This window comes from Poecilia mexicana, unplaced genomic scaffold (genome assembly GCF_051168715.1).
Source record: "Poecilia mexicana isolate PSO_F unplaced genomic scaffold, ASM5116871v1 scaffold_14, whole genome shotgun sequence".
Lineage (NCBI taxonomy): Eukaryota > Metazoa > Chordata > Actinopteri > Cyprinodontiformes > Poeciliidae > Poecilia > Poecilia mexicana.
In genome coordinates this window covers 20,781,076-20,798,870 of record NW_028263383.1, presented here as the reverse complement: position 1 = coordinate 20,798,870, position 17,795 = coordinate 20,781,076, and the positions used below count along the sequence as shown (strand labels likewise).

General features: G+C 37.3%; 1 protein-coding gene across 2 annotated transcripts; it reads left to right on the top strand.

Annotated features, from left to right (window-relative positions):
• Positions 1 to 8,712: 8,712 nt before the first annotated feature.
• Positions 8,713 to 9,855, top strand: LOC106916510 (cerebellin-1-like). 2 transcript variants are annotated; one of them, XM_014984843.2, is made up of 3 exons: positions 8,713 to 8,858; positions 8,962 to 9,102; positions 9,479 to 9,855. In XM_014984843.2, exons 1-3 carry the CDS (start codon positions 8,729 to 8,731, stop codon positions 9,751 to 9,753), a joined length of 546 nt encoding a protein of 181 aa, XP_014840329.1. In that variant the 5' UTR covers positions 8,713 to 8,728; the 3' UTR covers positions 9,754 to 9,855. The 2 variants fall into 2 exon arrangements, with proteins under 2 accessions (XP_014840329.1, XP_087868616.1); XM_088012490.1 differs by having other exon boundaries at positions 8,713 to 8,862; positions 8,969 to 9,102.
• The last annotated feature ends 7,940 nt before the right edge of the window (positions 9,856 to 17,795 follow it).

Genomic DNA, 17,795 nt, shown 5'->3' with positions numbered 1-17,795 from the left:
TGATGGGGAAAAAATGCTTATATGCATTACAGTATGCCTCCTGAATATTTGTGTAGGGATATTTTTGCATGAATTATTGCATTAATGCAATGTGGCCTGGAAGCAATCCTCTTGTTGCCCTGCAGAAACCTTAATAAAGGTTTTATCATAGTGACCTTCAGCTCATTCAAATTATTTGTCAATGTGTTTCTTGTCTTCCTCTTCACAGAACTCAATAGATTCCCCAACATGTTTAGATCTAACAAAATTTACTGACCAATCAACCACTAGTATTCTCTAGTTATTAAAGCAGCTGTTTGTACTTTTAGCAGTGTGAGCAGGACCAGGATACATTTCTATGAGTTGGTTTAGTGTTGATGTTGCAGCCGCTGGAACCTTTCAGAAAAGATCTACATATACCAGATCATGTGATACTTAGATGGCACATTGGTGAACTTTCTTAAAACATGTCACTTACAAAGGTCCACCTGAATGCTTTAGAAGCGCCATAGCACTTAGCCAATGTTTTTTTTTTTAATTTAAAAAATATTTATATAATATTTTTTTGATTTAACTTTACAAACATTTAAACAAACTCTTAAAAAAGCCAAGAGGGGTGATGACTTTTGCAAGTCGCTGTATGTGACCTGTGCTTCCTCTGTGTTTTTCCTTTTTCCATTATGTAATTATTCAGCAACATTTTGAAGTTTTCCTTTTTGCATTTTGGATCAAGGTCTATATCAAACATCACAACAGTCATCTGCTTGACAACTGTCAGCAGAACTACCAGTTTTTATGTTAGTCATAAAAGATTTCTGTAGTTAAATTCCTTTTATTCTTATTTTACTATTCAAATATTCTGAAATATATATTTTTTTAAATACTGAAAAACCAAATCTTAATTATGAAAATGTTCTATTTCTTGAATGAACTGCTTAGTGCACTACAATATGGGTCAAGGTTGATGAAAAGTTCAGAACTAATCGGTTAATTGAAGCTTTTTATGCCATGAAGCTCATCACTTCTATAGTCTTATCCAGATTCTCCACTCCTTTCCAAGCAAAGTTCCCTCGACACAACTTGCTCCGGCACCTCCCTGCCACGCTGCACTGTACTCTTGCTTTGTCGTTACAAATGACCGGTGAGATGATGAATGTTGTTGTCATTCCGACACAGTGCTGCAGTTCAGGCTTTAAGGGGATCAATGTGAACCTCCCCTCCCCAGAGATCCATTCTGCTCTCAGCAAGCCGCGCTACAGCACTCACACAAAGACCACAGCGTGACAGCAACACCTCACTCAGTCGATCTGAGCACAGCCGCCTTGAAAGTCAATAAGTGAAAGAGGGGCTTTTTTCACCTTTAATTACATATGAGCCTCACATACAGCACAGGCTGTCACATCCCCTTTAAAGGAAGCCTTACAGGACATTTCAAGTTTGGCCATTTTTGTCTTTTTCCATGAAGCAGAGTGATTTCTCCCACTGAAACAGGCTGAGTGCTCTTTACTGCCTGCACTTTACATTTCTTATAAAAGTTTCTGCTCGATGCAGTTTGATTTGTTGTCCACTGTTTTATTATCAGTCTCTAAATTAAAGTGAAAGGACGAATGCACTTTCTTTTGACTTGCTGGATGACAAGATCAATACCACTCTGTCATCTGTGTGTTAAATTTCAGACAAGAGCAAGAAGCCTCTGAAAGTCCAGCATCACTGAACGTCTCGTGAACAGGCTGCACAGATTTTATTTATTTACTTTTGTAGACTGAACTCTCCGTATCCAAAATGTGTGTTTGCAAATGTGAACCTTATGGGTCTTTTATGTGTAAAATTCCCTGAGCGGCTCCAGAAATGTAAAAAACAAAAAGCAATCTAATTGGTTTGGCAAACCATAACTAAACAACAATGGATGATGTCAGTCAAAATTAGAAAATCAGTGCACCACATGATTATTAGGAAATAAAAAAGACAAATAGATTTCAGTCTCAGTTATTGCTGATCAATACTTGATTGCAAAGTCTTAAGCTTTCTTCTCCAACCTTTTCAGGTTTATGGGGTGTGTAGCTAGTTTTTCTGTCTAGATATTTTCCCACTCAGTGTGCATTTCTGTAGCTCCTCCAGAGCTACCATGAGTTTCTTGACTGCTTGTCTGAGTCAGGATCTCCTTACCAAGTCTAACCCCGGGTAAAATCTGCCCTTGAGTATGCCTTACTGCTCTGGATCGCCATTATGTTTCATATGACAATCACAAAAACATGATGCATTCAGCCAATCACATTCTCTGAAGCATCGCTACAGGCCTGCTCCAGCTTTTCCCAGTCAGCTGTGAGAGCGAGAGCTGGAGACAAAGCTGCTGGAGGCCTGTACCTCCAAACAACTTCCTGTTTCATCCATTTTGTTCTGCATGCACTTTAAGGCTCACAATACAAATATGATTTAGATCTCAACTAAACCACTGAGCTTGGAGCCATGAAGTTTCAATGGAATTGGTGAGTTATGAATAAAATGTTTTGTTTATTGTTTGTTTGTTTGTTTGTATGTCTGTAGCATGCTGGTGTTTGTAGCTAATGCTAGCTGGTTGGCTGGCATTTGGAGCCAACTGTAACATAATTCAACTTTCTAAACTTATATATTGAATTTAACTTGGTAAGTTAAATGCAAATGCCTCCATTTTGTCTTAGGACACATACTCAGTTGTGGGTTTTTCTGTGTAATATTAATATGGCACTTAAACCTGAGTAAAACTGATTTATTGATGATGAACTATGTGAATGTCTACAAATAAGTGCAAAATGTAAATTTTGCATGTTTAACAAAAGGTTTAAGATTTTAGAAAATGCCAGCAAACTCTATCTATGTCCTTCTCCAATGCACTTTCTAAAGGCAATATGTTACACTGCATTTTAGAAGGAACATGCATGCTGCCAAGTTTTTCTCATTTGTTTGCTGGTTTTGTTTCTTTTAGGTGTTTTATGCAAAGCATGCTAAAAGCCATGAATCATATTCCTTCCACTTTCCAATCATGCAGCACTTTATGCTGATATTTGACCAAACAAAATGCCAATAAAATACATTGTTACAAGTTAGTCACATATTTTTGCCAAGAATATGCTTATATTCCTTTGACTTGAGCAGGTGACTGTACAGACAGATAAGATGTGGTGTTTCAGCTCCCCAGACCTCATGGAGCTTATGCATTTTTCCGTCTTAAGATTTTTGAAGTACTCTTCTGAAGGTGACCTTGCAGGCTGCTCTCCTTGCTCCTGTCAAATGTGTGACTAAAGTAAAAGTTTTGCCTTCTTTTTTATTTTTGTTCTCTTCAAGTCTTTCATGTTGTGGGATCTTGCTCTCTGGCGCCTCACATCAGACCTTTTTTTATCATTGAAGAACAAAGGCACCCCTGATGAATAAAAGAAAAGAAGTTTGCTCAGCGCACAGTTCCTAAGTCTGCTGTGACAGACAACAGTCTGTGTGATACAAACAAACACATCAGGTGAGTTTTCTTTCATCAGAACAGTAATATTTAATAATGTGTGAAAACTACAGTTAGGTTCTTATTAAAGAATAATATTCTGTGATCTTCCCATTTTCTTTTCTTGTACTTTTAGAAATTCATGAACTGTGCAGCCTGTTTTGGACTGAGACTTGCTAGGTGGCTTATTCCTTACCTGACTGAGCTCATATCGTCTTTCACTGACCAGAGGCCGAGATAATAAGGTTTGGGAGTCAGAGGTGTCACCTGGCTGCCAGCATCCCAGAGACGCACATTTCACAATCTAAAGAAAAAGGACATCCATAACACACTGCGGCTACGGAGACTTTGAAGCTCTCTTCAGATAATTGCAGCTCCAAATGCTACTGAGGGGGTTTTGCTTGAAAATCCAAAGCAGGTAATCTTGTTGTGTCTCAGTGTTGTTGGGTTAAGAGCTGACATTTATTTGCCAACATGACTGCAGTGCAAAAGTCCCAGTTCTAACTAGGATGTGTTTCCTTGAAACTGAACCTTAGCTGATTGTGTTCAGAGAATAATTTTAGCTTGGAGGTGAAACACTAAAGCTACTTATTTACAGTTGTAATATGTGGTTGATTCTATAGTCCTACTGCAGCAAGGTGTCCTCAAACTAGCTTTCTGCTTCACAGAAGTTATGAAGTTATTTTTCTGGAATGCTATAGTTATATATTATATATATATTCAAAGTAATATTGGACTGACCTGCCAGAAAACATTACTGCAGAAGTATTGGTCATTGTGTCTGTTCTCTCTGGCTAACCTTAGTCTGGTGTTCATGTTTTTTTTTTTTTTTTTTTTTTGGAAAGTAATGCTCTCCTCCTCTGACACGTATGATACAAGTTTAATTATGTCTTCTCATTTCTGGTCTGTCCTTTCATAACAACATGCCCATAAGGGATGTGGATGTTTCATCTTTTCCTAGTGTTTAAAGACAATCACATTTTCTGGTGTTTTTCCTCAAACACTGCACTATTATGGCATTATTTTCATGCCGCCAACCTAAATGCACAGTGAGATTGATATGACAGTACATGTGGGGAAAAAAACGTTAATTTGTGTTGTGCACATTTAAATTCTACACTCTCTCTCTCAGCACACGTTGTGGCACGCTGTCAACTCTGAACTCTTGCTCTGCTCAATTCACAACTCATCCAAGTGTATGTAAATAGACCACACTTTGTGAAACGTCATGAGAAAAATCAAAATTACTGAGAAAATAGTTACATTTGTTTTTTGTTTTTTTGACAAAACATACTAGCTGAAGTCATGAAGAAGCCACTCCATGTTACAGAGAGCAGTTTAGGAGGTATGTAAATATAACTTTTGTGTTTGAGTAAATCTGACCTGCTTTGGGATGTGGGGGAAACTCACAGCTGATTAACATACCAACTTTGAATGGCCATTTACACACTTTTGTTATTGATTTCAGCCAAAAAGATGAAAGTTTGAAAGAAACACTTGGCTACTTAACATCGTCATCACAACACCCTGTTGGTAAATAAAAAAGGCCCAGGTTTGTTCACTGGTCCACTGGTTCTCACTATATTTGGCCCAGATAACAGATAACTTTTGCTGACACGGTAAATGCTGTACCAGACATAAATATTGTAACGCATTCCACACTGACTGACTGCACCTAGTAGATGTACACCAAGGCATTCTCCAGCCAGCCGAGAAACTCTCAATAAGCACAAACTGGAAAATGGAACAAAAGATGAAACTTCTAACATCATTAGAAAGTTTAGTATTCATACTTTCAGAATCTGTAGTTTGTTCTTGGTTTGATTGTGGCTGGTCACAATTACAGACAGATCGTTTTCATCCAATCAGAGAATTGCTTGGGTGAAAAAGAAGTGGCCACAGCCAGCAAATCAAAATACTGTATTAACTGGAAGAAATGGCAAAACATGGCACTTGCCCAGGGAAAACCCCACATGAACATGATAATATCAACACTTGAATTGTGTTAATTAAGATTATAGGGTAAAGCATACAAATATGTTTGGTTTGCATTTTATGTAATATTTAGAAGTTCCTCAAGCCTCACTTTTGAAAAGCTTCCTATGCCACTGCTCCCATAGGTCCATAACTTACATTTTAGCATTTATGGAGTCTTGTTTTAGCATCCTGCATTCTGCTTTCACTGCCAGACCTGGTCATGTTGGCAGTTTTGTTGAAGGTCCTCAACTTTGAGTATTCGATCATTTGCCACAGCTTGGAATTGCTTATTTCAAATCATTTTGAGAACTCCTCAAATCCCTTATCAGACTCACAACATTGTCAAAATCTGTTAGGCTATCTTACCACACTCCACCATGAACATTCCCATTGATTTTTCAAATAATACAACTCTTACTACAGTCCACAGGAACTTATAAAAACCTAACTGCAATATTTCTTGAAGCCTTGAAAAGATGGAATTGCACTACTATTCTGAGAAGGAAGGTTCTCAACTGTCCTGATGGACTTTATCTTCATTTGCAAATTATAAATCATATCAGCAGAATAAATGATAAATCTCTCCTTCTTTTAGTGCCTCAGAGGGCCCAAGAAAGCTGAAAAAACTAAATCCCTCATGCACTTCATTATTTCCATCCTGTAAGGCACTTGTCCAAGATCATCTAATATATAATCCGCTCCGTTAATGTATTCCTTGTCCTGAGAGATGCTGTGACAAGTTGAGCATTATAGCATCCTATAAGGCCGAAGAAAATGGGCCATGCAGCAGAAACATTATTGCTCTTGTTTCAAAGATACCACTAAAAGCTGCAGCCGGCCACAGCTTATTGCATACCGAGGGACATGCTCACAGGATTTGTCTGAAACTGTGAGAAAGATGATAACCACAGACAACAAAGAGTGAAAAGAAAAGGAGTTTGCTGCAAAAAGGAATTGTTAAACAAAAGACAAAAATAATGAAGAGAAACAAGAATAACATTTGTCTTATCAGAAGAATTTTTGTAGTAGTTTTATTCCAGCATTACTACTAAACTACTACCATAGTTTTAAAAACTATTCAGCCTGCCTGATAGTCTACTGAGGTCAGTTTTGGTGTCTAGAAATCCCTGAATTACTGGGGATGGATTCAACCTTCCAGATCTCTTAGGTCTCCTGGTTCTGGTCCTGTTCTGTGTCACCAGAACCAGAACCAAACATAGAGAAGCAGCATTCAGATTTTATGCTCCACTAATCTGGAACAAACCTCCAGAAAAATGTAAAATAGACGAAGCAATGAGTTTCTTTAAATCGAGGCCAAAACCCACCTGTTGCCTTTGGTTCATAATGGCTGGAAAATGAATGAATATTTTTGATGTGTATTTGCTTGGTGGTTTTAATGAAAACATTTGACAAAATGGAAAATGTTTATTGCTAGTACAGTAAAATATATTTACTGTATCAGGTTTTTATGACGTAAAGTACTTTGAACTGCTCTGTTGGTGATATGTTCCATACAAATAAACTAGACTCTCAGCCATTATTGTTCAGGTAATCTGTTACAAGAGAGATGGGCTGAGGATCTATATTTCTACTGGTTACTGAGCAAAACTGTGTGCCAACTTGAAAATATGGAAACAGCTCAGTTTATATTGATTTTGACTCAGTTGAATATGTTGAAAAAAATCTATTAAATTGAAATATTATTCACTACTTTGGGCAGCTAAGCCCTGAAAACTGCTTAATGCAGCTACTGCAAAGTTCCTGGTGACACAGTGAGTGGATTCACATACAACACTTACCTAACTACAGCCAGAATTGTCACATTTTTTATGAGCACCTTTAGTTAGTCGTTGCTTCAGGTGCTTTACAGGCTGACAGGGTTCAAGGCTCTGTAGTCCAGGAACTGGCCAGTTTCATCTCCATAGACATTTATCCTGACTTCCCAAAAATGACCAGTAAATCAAAACCTCCCTTAAAAGTTTTATTTTATGATAAATATTCATCAGCATGTTTTGAATAATTTTAAAGGGCTTGTGCATTAGTACTGAAAGGTGAATATTTCATTTTATACAAAAGGTTATAAATGTCACAGTTCTGTTTGTATGCTGATCAAATTATCACAAGAAGACAAACAACCAGGAGTTTGTTGAGCTTTACTGGCAGTGTGGATCAATGTCTGTTAATGTTTTAACATCAGCTGATGGGACATGTCTGGGTACCACAGGCAAAACTGAAAACATCCTCCACAAACTCTTTACCTGCATATCAAGCCTGCTTCTTGGAGTGTGTAAATACACACAAATATGCAACAGTTTGATCAGCTGTGATTATGACATGGTTCCCAGCTCTGCTGCTGAAAAACCATCATGTTTCAAAGCATGATGCATGAACGTCAGAGGACCTTTGACAGTCTTCAGTTTTATCTGGAAACAAAGTGTTTATTACCGGGTCTCTGCAAGATTAAGCATATACATGTGAGATTTGAACACAACACAGATCTGGAGAGTTTGCATGCAAGATGAATACTGTTAGCTTAACGTTTCAGTGAGCGTCTTTTATTAGCACAACACTGCCCTACTAATTGGTTACATCATTCTTAAATTAATCTGTGACTGATTTTATTTCAATCATTTACAGGTTAAGATAAACTTGATCAAAAACTACACCAGGTTTGTCTTGATCTAAAACTTGATCTAAAACTAAATAAGTAAGGTCTAATTTAAATTCAGACTAAGAAAAAAAGAAAAGTATTCATGTATATTTTTATTCTGTGTATATAATCTTTTATATGTTATCTCTCTTTTTTTATTTCAGTGCACAGACAAATTGTCCACTTTCATCACTTTCAGATAACAGCAACTAATGCAAATTGTAAAGTAGTAGATTGAGAAAGTGAGGAAAGTGGACAATTTGTCTATACACTCAAATAAAAACAAGAGAGATGACGTTTATAAGTTTATGTACACAAAATACAAATATACATGAATATTTGTCTATACACTGAAGAAACTTGCAGTCTTCTGAGATGCTTGAGCAAAACCTTGAGATACTTTAACACTGGCTGTTTGGTTAGCAGTGCATGTTATTTCAGACCTGCCTCACATGAAAGTTCTTAGATATACAATTGCACATTAGACTCCATCCTCCAATATGGCTAAATAAACCGATCGTTGTTTGACTTTGATTTTGAAATCCTTGCACAGGCCAAAGATCAGACACATATATGTATAAATAGGTAAATCCTTCACAAGGTTAGGACAGTGTTGCTTGTACTGCAGCAGGTGAAGTTTGCCTAAAACAAAGATGAGGTCCTTCTTTTTTCTTGGGACATTGCTGGTCTGTGGTCTGGTTGGATCCCAGGAAACCATAGAAAGCCAGCTCCAGCAGGTCATGGCCAGACTGGAGAAACTTGAGAGGGAGAATGAAGAGAGAGGTTAGTTAGCTGAATTCCTCATCTCTTTCAGTCATGTTTATGTTGTAGTGAGTACAAGCTTCAATCTTCTGGTCATTAATGGAAATTATCTGTGCTTCCAAAGCCAACAGCTCTCAAGTGGCGTTCTCTGCTGCACTCATCGAGTCGCAGACTTGGACCTCCGTGGGGCCTTTTGATCGTTATCACACACTGGAGTTCAAGAAAGTGATAACGAACATTGGCAATGCATATAATCCAGAGACAGGTACCTTCAACTATTACTACTAGTGATGATTTTACCTTGTATTGCATTGGTCTGCAATTAAAAATGTTAAAATTGGACAACAATGAGAGTTTGGAAGTTGTTGATCATTGTACATTGTGGTGTTAAACTAGATTCTCCATCCATGCTTTAACTTAACTATTCAGTGGAAAGGTTGATAATGATGTCATAATGTAAGTCATAGAGGTCACTCGACGCAGAATTTGTTCTGCTAATGCCAAAGGGAGGGCTGCAAGGTGGCGCAGTCGATTCCACTGTTGCTTTGCAGCATGAAAGTCTTGTCTCCAGGTGTTGGCATCTCTGTCTCTAACACTGATGAGATGTTTGGACCTCGCTCTTTGTTCCTATCTGCCTCCAGGAATTTTCACAGCCCCAGTGAAAGGACTCTACTACTTCCGGTTCACCGGAGTAGTCGGCAGGACAGGGAAGCTGAACGCAGGACTGAAGAAAAATGGTGAGAACATTGTCGCAATCTACCACAAAGCAGGGACACAAGCCAGCGCTTCCAACGGTGTGGCGCTGGAGCTGCAGGAGGGGGACCGGGTCTTCGTCCAGATCTGGGAGAACGACCTGACCATTGCAGATCAAAGCCGGCTCAGCACCTTCAGCGGCTTCCTTGTCTTCCCTCTTTGAGGGAAACCTCTGACCACCAAAACGCATGATGTCATCTTTTGAATGTTATGTTTATAGTTTTCAACTTACACAAAACTAAATAAAAACATAACACTATCAAGATGTGCTGTATTTTTTCTTCATTTAGTAGTTGCTGCCAATTGTATGTCATTTTTACCAGACTTAAAAGCTTCAATCTTTTTTTCTGACTCTTTGCATCTTTTGAATTCACTCTCACTCTCTCACGGTCAGCTAGTTGAATGTTTGAGTTGCAGTGGTCTAATTATGTGCAAGTAATATAAACTTGTGTTTGAATCTATTAATTTTAGGTGGGAATAAATGTTTTGTAAAAACAAATTGTAGCAAGAAAATGCTACAAGTGAAAAAGTGAATTTCTTCACTTTCTTTTGCTCATTTTATTACTTTAATTTTTTTAATAACAAAGATTCTTAAATAAATTTTTGATTTGCTCTGTTTAAACCTCAGACATTTCGATTGTTGTGGTCCTGACTATTGAAGTGAAGGTAAAAACCATGAGGTCCAAAGAGCTGTCTGAGGATTTCAGAAATTATAAGTAGTTTATGATTTGACAATAAATCTGTTATCAGTTCATATGGAGCAGAATGTGGATCCAGTCACTCAAAAATTTTAACATTGTCTGCACAGCCCTGTAACCTCATGATTGCACTTAGTTGTTTCTTATGAGGTTTTAAATATATAATTGAATTTTTGTGATAGATCATCAAACTATAATAATGCCAACCAGTTCATTAGGGCTTTTTCAAATATTGTACCAAGATCTTCCAATTTCCTGTAGTTTTTTAACAGCTAGATGTGGAGATTACTTTCCTAACCACTGTCACATATGTTGTGGAAAGACAAATACAGCTCCTCCTCCAGCATAGAGGTCAGGAGTTGAAAGCAATGACTTTGCATAGCATGTCATATTTATAATCCTGAGCAATATAATTAACCAATTAGCTAAATATACAGACCATGCATTTCCAATGCATTGAGAAGTGCATTTCCGTAAACCAATTCAATAATTGAAACACATTATGTTGATTAATCACACAAAGAGTGATGTTTTCAAGTCTTTATTTCTGCTAATCATGATCATTTCCACTTATAGCTAATGAAAACACAACTTTTAAAATTAAAATATTACATGATCAATAAAATCAATGAAGTTTATTTGTATAGCACATTTCAGCAACTGTATTAATAAACATTTTAAATACAGAAATGTGGGCCTAATGAAAAGTGTGGTTGCCTGCTCAAAGGTTATTTACAGAAGGTATTTTAATCTGACAAATGAGCCTCATCTGAACACATGTTGTAATTTATTCAATATGGCTGGAAGTAATAACATGAGATTTTTAGGGGTTCTACCAATATTAACACTTATGATTTTGTTGGGTAAATATTATAAATATCAATTCTTCTCCTTTTTCATCATCATCTCATATATATGTGTTATTCTTTCTGGAGATTTTTTTTCTTTATTTGCTGTTTATAAAAATTTTGATTTTCAAAAACAAACAAAAAAAAAAAACCGTTGAAAAACCTTTTTTAAAGAGCCATATTTGCAAGATGTAGTGGCATCTGGTGGCTAAACGAGGAAGGTACATATAAAAGAAAGGAGGAAAAAAAAAACTGGAGAACTATTTCACAAGACTACTTAAAAATATAACCTGAAAGTTCTGCTGCTTTAAAACAAAACAAAGAAGAAAAAAGGCTGTTTCAAAGCATTTGCCCAGTATAAGCATCTTTATTTAATCACGCTGAAAGTTAAAAAGTTTTCACACTTTCCTTTAGCGCTCACAAAGTTCCTGTGAAGCCAGCACAGATTACAGATTCCCTTGCAGTCATGTTGCAGCTTCCAGGAACATGCTTGACATGCTGAGTCAGTGAGACGCTTTGCATTTTACTGCACTGCAGCTGTCAGTCATGAGGTTATCATTGATTGGTTCCTCAGCAAGAGAAAATCATGCTCCACATGAGGGGATTAAAATAAAACTGTGTTCGGTCACCCGTGCAGCACAGAGCACAACCTCCACGTGTCAGATGTGTGTTTTACATGCATCAGTGTTTATATGGATTTCGATTGGCAGGCAAGTCCCCCCCCACACACACACACACACACACACAATATCTACAAACACAATGTGCAAGTCTTCAGAGAGCGCTGCAGGAATTTAATAGGATTAAAAGCAGATGACTGGAAATTTCATAGACACATGTTAGTTGGAGAGCTCAATAAGATTGGATTAAATCAGATTTTTGGGAATCCTCTTTTTTCTGTTGTGATTTGTTTATTTTAAAGAAAAAATAAATCAGGTTTCACCTTCACATGTTCTGTCTCAGGTAGGCCATATGGACCTGAGAACATAAGCAGATACACTTACCTCCATCTATTCACCTTTTACAACTTATTAGACATATGATTGACAAGGTAGCAGCCAAGATCTCTTCAACTTCCTCCTCCAGCTGTGAGATATTTCTCTAATGAGCCCCGTGTCTCTCCTAAAGCATCCTCCAAACTGGATGGATCCAAACTCCCTCCGTAGGAATGCCACGAGAATGCACTGAAGTGTATGAAGATATAACAGCATTCAAAATATTTTTTCAAGCCTTCCTGGTGGTCATGAATTATTTATGTTAGGAGAGTTGATGTAATGCTGCATGTGTGAGAAAACAATCACTGAAAAACAGGGATGTTCTTTAGCAGCGTACGTCAGCGGTTACAGCGGTTAGGGTGAGCTCACCTGGCATAATCCACAGTGCCTGATTGCATATCCTAGAGACTGAATCCTCTTCTAGCACCGAGATTCCTTAAAGGTTGCCAACATTTGCAAAAAAGCATGTTTCAAAACGTGTCAAAAGTATTCCATTTTCTTTTGCCATTTTCGATGATCTGAAAGGGAAGAAATCAAAATATATGTGGAAGAAAAGTCTCCAAAAATGGATTTATGCCTAATAAATGTGGCAGTTTTGACATTATACACTGCAAAGACATAAAATCATACCAAGTATTGTATTGGGAGGTGGTGAGGAGAGACGCAGAGTAGTGATGGGCTATCTGAATCCAGGCTTCGAGGCTTGTACCGAGTAAAAAGGGGGCGTGGCCGATGAAGCCCCGCTTCGAGGCTTGTGTGGTCTTGCTGAAAACCACGTGACTGACAACAAACGAGGCCTCGCATTGCATGGGTCACGTGACTGCTTCATTTTGCGTGTCGGTTTTCAAAATAAAAGCGCGATGAGCCTTTTACATGGGTTGTTGTCCATTTGGTCACGCATCAGATGATGATATTTGTCTTCAGTGGCCAAATAAAATGAACATTGACCAACATATTTGATGTATATTGATGGCGCTCATCAAAATGTTTGTTACCGGTTTTCTCAATTGTAGATTATGTTGTTTTTTTTAATAACTATATTTTTGTGATTTTATGATGTAAATCTCTTTGAACTGCATTGTTGCTGAAACGTGCTACACAAATAAACTTGATTGTCTGAAATGGAGCCAGCAAGAGGAAAATCTGACATCTGGGAATACTTTGAGAAGATCCTCACAATAAAATTCTTCTTAGATAACAATAATTAACCCTCCACCTCCCAATTTCTCACCTTCTGCAAAGTTCCACTATTATTTGTAATCTGATTAGCAAAGATATATCAGTCTTGCACAGCAGAAACAGATTTAAACTTGTTGCAGAACTAAAATTCAACATGTAGCCAAATATGAGGGATCAGAGGCAATTAGAAATCCAAGAAAAAGTGAACGCCCAACAGACACTGCACTCTCAAGACATTAAAACATCAATTGTCTTTATTGTCAAATCCATCTATGACATAAAATAAAACCCGACACAACCACTAATGTTCAACATAAACCAGGATTAGATTGGCTACAAATAATTGTAATTATTAAAACATATGACAATAGACCCTTTTCACATGACGTCACACAACCTCCGTTTTGGCTCGAAGCTGTGTATCCTTAGTTCCGGTGTACATAGTAAGTAACGATAAAGTTGTCTATTTCATATATATATATATATATATATATATATGTAAAATGGACACATATATATCTATGTATATCTATATAGAGACATATATATAGAAAGAGAGATTTAGATATTTATATATATATATGTATATATCTGACAGCATATGTTGATCAGACAGAACACCGGAGCATGGAGTTTACAGTCTCTAAAACATTTGCCTAAAATAAGATTTGAAGATAGATCACGATTTGCAAACCAATTTTCTCTGACAACAAAATCTAAATTAGACAAAGGCTAGAAATTCTTCACCGAACAATACCTGTTTGACTATGAAGGTAGGTATTTTTGTTTTGCGTAACCGTTAGCTTAGCATTAGTGAATTTTGTTAGCTAGCTAACTACGTGACATAACTGTTCCTTAACCAGAACTTTTTACTGTTTTTGAACTATAACGTTTTAGGCTCTAATCTTGATCAGATTCTTAAATTATAGACTGGAGTTGCCACTCATCCCAAAAAATAGGGTTTGTTTGTTATAAGCAGGTGCCGCCGCTGCTTTGTAATGCCTTCCTCTAATCGGACCACTTTTTCCGGTAACGAATAATCTAACGAGCTCGTATTTCAAATCCAGTAATCAGATTAACGTTATTTTTATGTCCTTTATTTTCCATTAATGCAGAAAATGAACCTCTAAACGTTACATCACTGACAGGCGGCAGTGTATATGTTTCCTAACTGTGGCTAAAGCTGCTGCTAGCTGGTTTACTCATGATCGGAGGCTTGTCGGAGAATGGTAAATTGACAATGACTAATAACGGTTATCTAACACGTAAACACTGTTTTATAAAACACAGAAAGTGAACCTCTAAACGTTACAGCACTGACAGAGAGTATATTTTTTCCTAAATGTGGCTAAAGTTGCTGCTAGGTGGTTTACTCTCCGATCGGAGGCTGTTTATTTTATACACAGTTAGAGAATGGTGATTTTACAATGATTAATAACAGCTATCTAACACTTAAATGCTGTTATTATTAAACTTACCTTTTATTATATCCTTAAGATTATGAGAATGCGGGAATTTTTCAGCTTGGTTCCCAAGGCAAAATCACACCGGAAGTAAAGATACCCAGGTTTGAGTTATGGCGGCCATTGTCTGACGTCACTGTGAAAAGGGTCTATTAAATATGGTTTCATTGATTATCCTGTTACTAAACATGAGTTTGATGAAAACTTTGACAATATTGCATTTAGTAATTTTTGGAAGTATGATCCAACTGAATGACAAGACTGTTACAGTTTCACCAGCAGATGTCACTATAGAGCAATGAATGAAGCATCGAGTAACGAACCTTTTTGGCAAAGCAAAGGGCTGGAAAGGTTCATTGCTTCATGAGGCTTCATTTGACCATCACTAAGTGATGGGCAACCTGTAGCCAGGCTTCGAGGTGTGTATCGAGTAAAAGGGGGTGTGTCCGATGAAGGCCCGCTTCGAGGCTTGCTAAAAACCACGTGACTAGCAACAAACGGTGCCTCGCATTGCATGGGTCACATGACTGCTTCATTTTACGTGTCGGTTTTCAAAATAAAAGCGTGATGAGCCGTGCTGCTTCATGGCATGGGTTATTGAATTTGATCGGGCATCAAAGGAGTATTTGTCTTCAGCAGTGGCAGAAATAAAAGAAACCTTTTATAGTTCATGTGTATTAACGATTTTGATGATGGCACTCATCAAAATGTAATGTTTGTTACCGGTTTTCTCAACTGTTGATATGGTATATTTTGTAACTTTATATTTGTGCGTTTTTTTTATTATGTAAACCACTTTGAAACTGCATTGTTGCTGAAATGTGTTACACAAATAAACTTGATTGACATGGAGCCAGCAAGAAGAAAATATCTGATATCTGAGAAGACATTGAGATGATCTCTCACAAGATTCTTAAATAAAAAGAATTAACCCCTTCACCTCCAAAATTCACACCTTCTGGAAATTTCCATTATTTCTTTGTTCTGCAAAGATATATCAGTCTTGAACAGCAGAAACAGTCTTAAAGTTGTTGGAAGAGTAAAATTCTGGCCTGACAAGTCAAAATACAGGGGATCGGAGAGTCAAAAGAGACTTTTTGAAGAATTTTAGTTTTTCAGGAGACAAATCAAAACTCAGAATAATGTCTGCCCCAACGAGCACTGCACTCCGAATACACTAAAACAAATGTCTATTGTCAAGTCAGTCAATGACAAAACATCTACTGACAGTCAACATACACCAGGATTGGCTACAAATAATTTTAATGACTAAAAAAAGATTAGTTAAGTAGGATTTTATTCACTCTCGTTACTAAGCATGAGCTTGACAAAAACTTTGTGACAAAATTGCATTTACTAATTTTTTTTAAGTATGTCTATCTGAGTGACAAGGCTGTCACAGTTTCAACAGCAGATGTCACTAGTGAGTAATGAATGAAGCACCGAGTAATGAACCTTTGGGCAAAGCAATGGGCTGGGAAGCTTCACTGCTTCATGAGGCTTCATTTAGCCATCACTAACGCAGAGACCCAAGTTGTGAAAGAAATTATGGATTTAATGAAGAGAGCTCAGACAGTCCAATACAGGCGGCACGGCAGACAGTTAGCATAGCTCATTACCGGTAGTAACTGAAAGAACAACGGATTGAAAACGAGAGCGGAACCAACACAGGACTTAACAGTACGACTGTTGTGGCAAGCAGACAAAAGACATACAACGTACGTTTGACAGGACCCGACCAGAGACAGAGACAACAGGTGGACTTGTATACACAATACACACGGGGTAATCAATGGAACGAGACACACCTGGGAACAATCAAGGGCTGAGAGGACAACAGGGAAACAGGACTAAACACAGAAAATCCCAAAATAACTATAAAGAAAAGGATCATGACATATAGTTAGTTTTTAGTTCAAATATCTTAGTACACTTGAAATAAAAACTACCATAAAATACATTTTCAGCAAGATATAGGAGCTTATTTTAAGTCAATAACTTCTTATATATTTTCTTACATATTTTTTATTATTATTTCAAGTCTACTAAGATATTTAGACTAAAAAACAAAAATACTTTGTACAATCCTGTGTTTTTGCAGCGTATTCAAGTTGATTTGCAACATCAAATCCTTTTTATATTCTGGATATCTTTTATTTTAGGTTTGAAATCCTTATCAAAGCATTAAAATTTTGTTGAATTTTTGCAAACAGACTAAAGGTACCAATGTTCACAAACTGCTGTAAAGAAATGTTCATTTCTGATACTCCTGTCCTTATCTTTTAAGTGCTAGAAGCCAACATTGTGATGTTTTCTAATCATGCTCTTGTTTTGAAGTGAGTGAAGACTGTTCACGCTGAGTTTGTTTTATCTAACTAATCTTAGAACAATTAAACTGAAGATATTTACCTCTCTACTATAGGCACTCAGATGAGAGTCACCGAGGTGAAAGACTAAAACCCTGAACCAAACTAAGTTGATGTCAGGATGTAGAAATCTTTCTTTTTCAGTTCCCAGTCAGAACTCAGCCTCAGTCCTCTTCGTTTCTCCCGTCTGTATCAGCCTGAGTTGTGACAAGTCAATCTGTTCAGCGTCTTTCAACATGAATTATGGATGAACCCTAAACTTCAGAGCATGCAGGGGATTTATGTTGATTGAGCATCATCCCGCTTTAAAACTTCTCCTGTTCGTATCACAGGTTTAGTGTGGATTTGAAAGAGGTTGCACAAAAAAGGAGTAAAATATCCGTATAATTTGCAGGGCATCCAAATAGAGCATCCTGTTAGCATGCTGGTATTCCCTCAGTGGCAGACCGATGATTATCTGTCGAGCTGAAACCTATTACCGGCATTCACTGTGGCATTGAGCTCCCTCTGATGACCAATTAGTTAGCATCAGTCCATTCTGGCAGACAATGTCTTGATGGTCCCACACAAACCAGATAAACAAAAGCCACTGATTTGTGAAAACCAGGCTCATGTGCTAGCTGTGCTAATACATTTCTAAAGACTGTGAGTCTGCA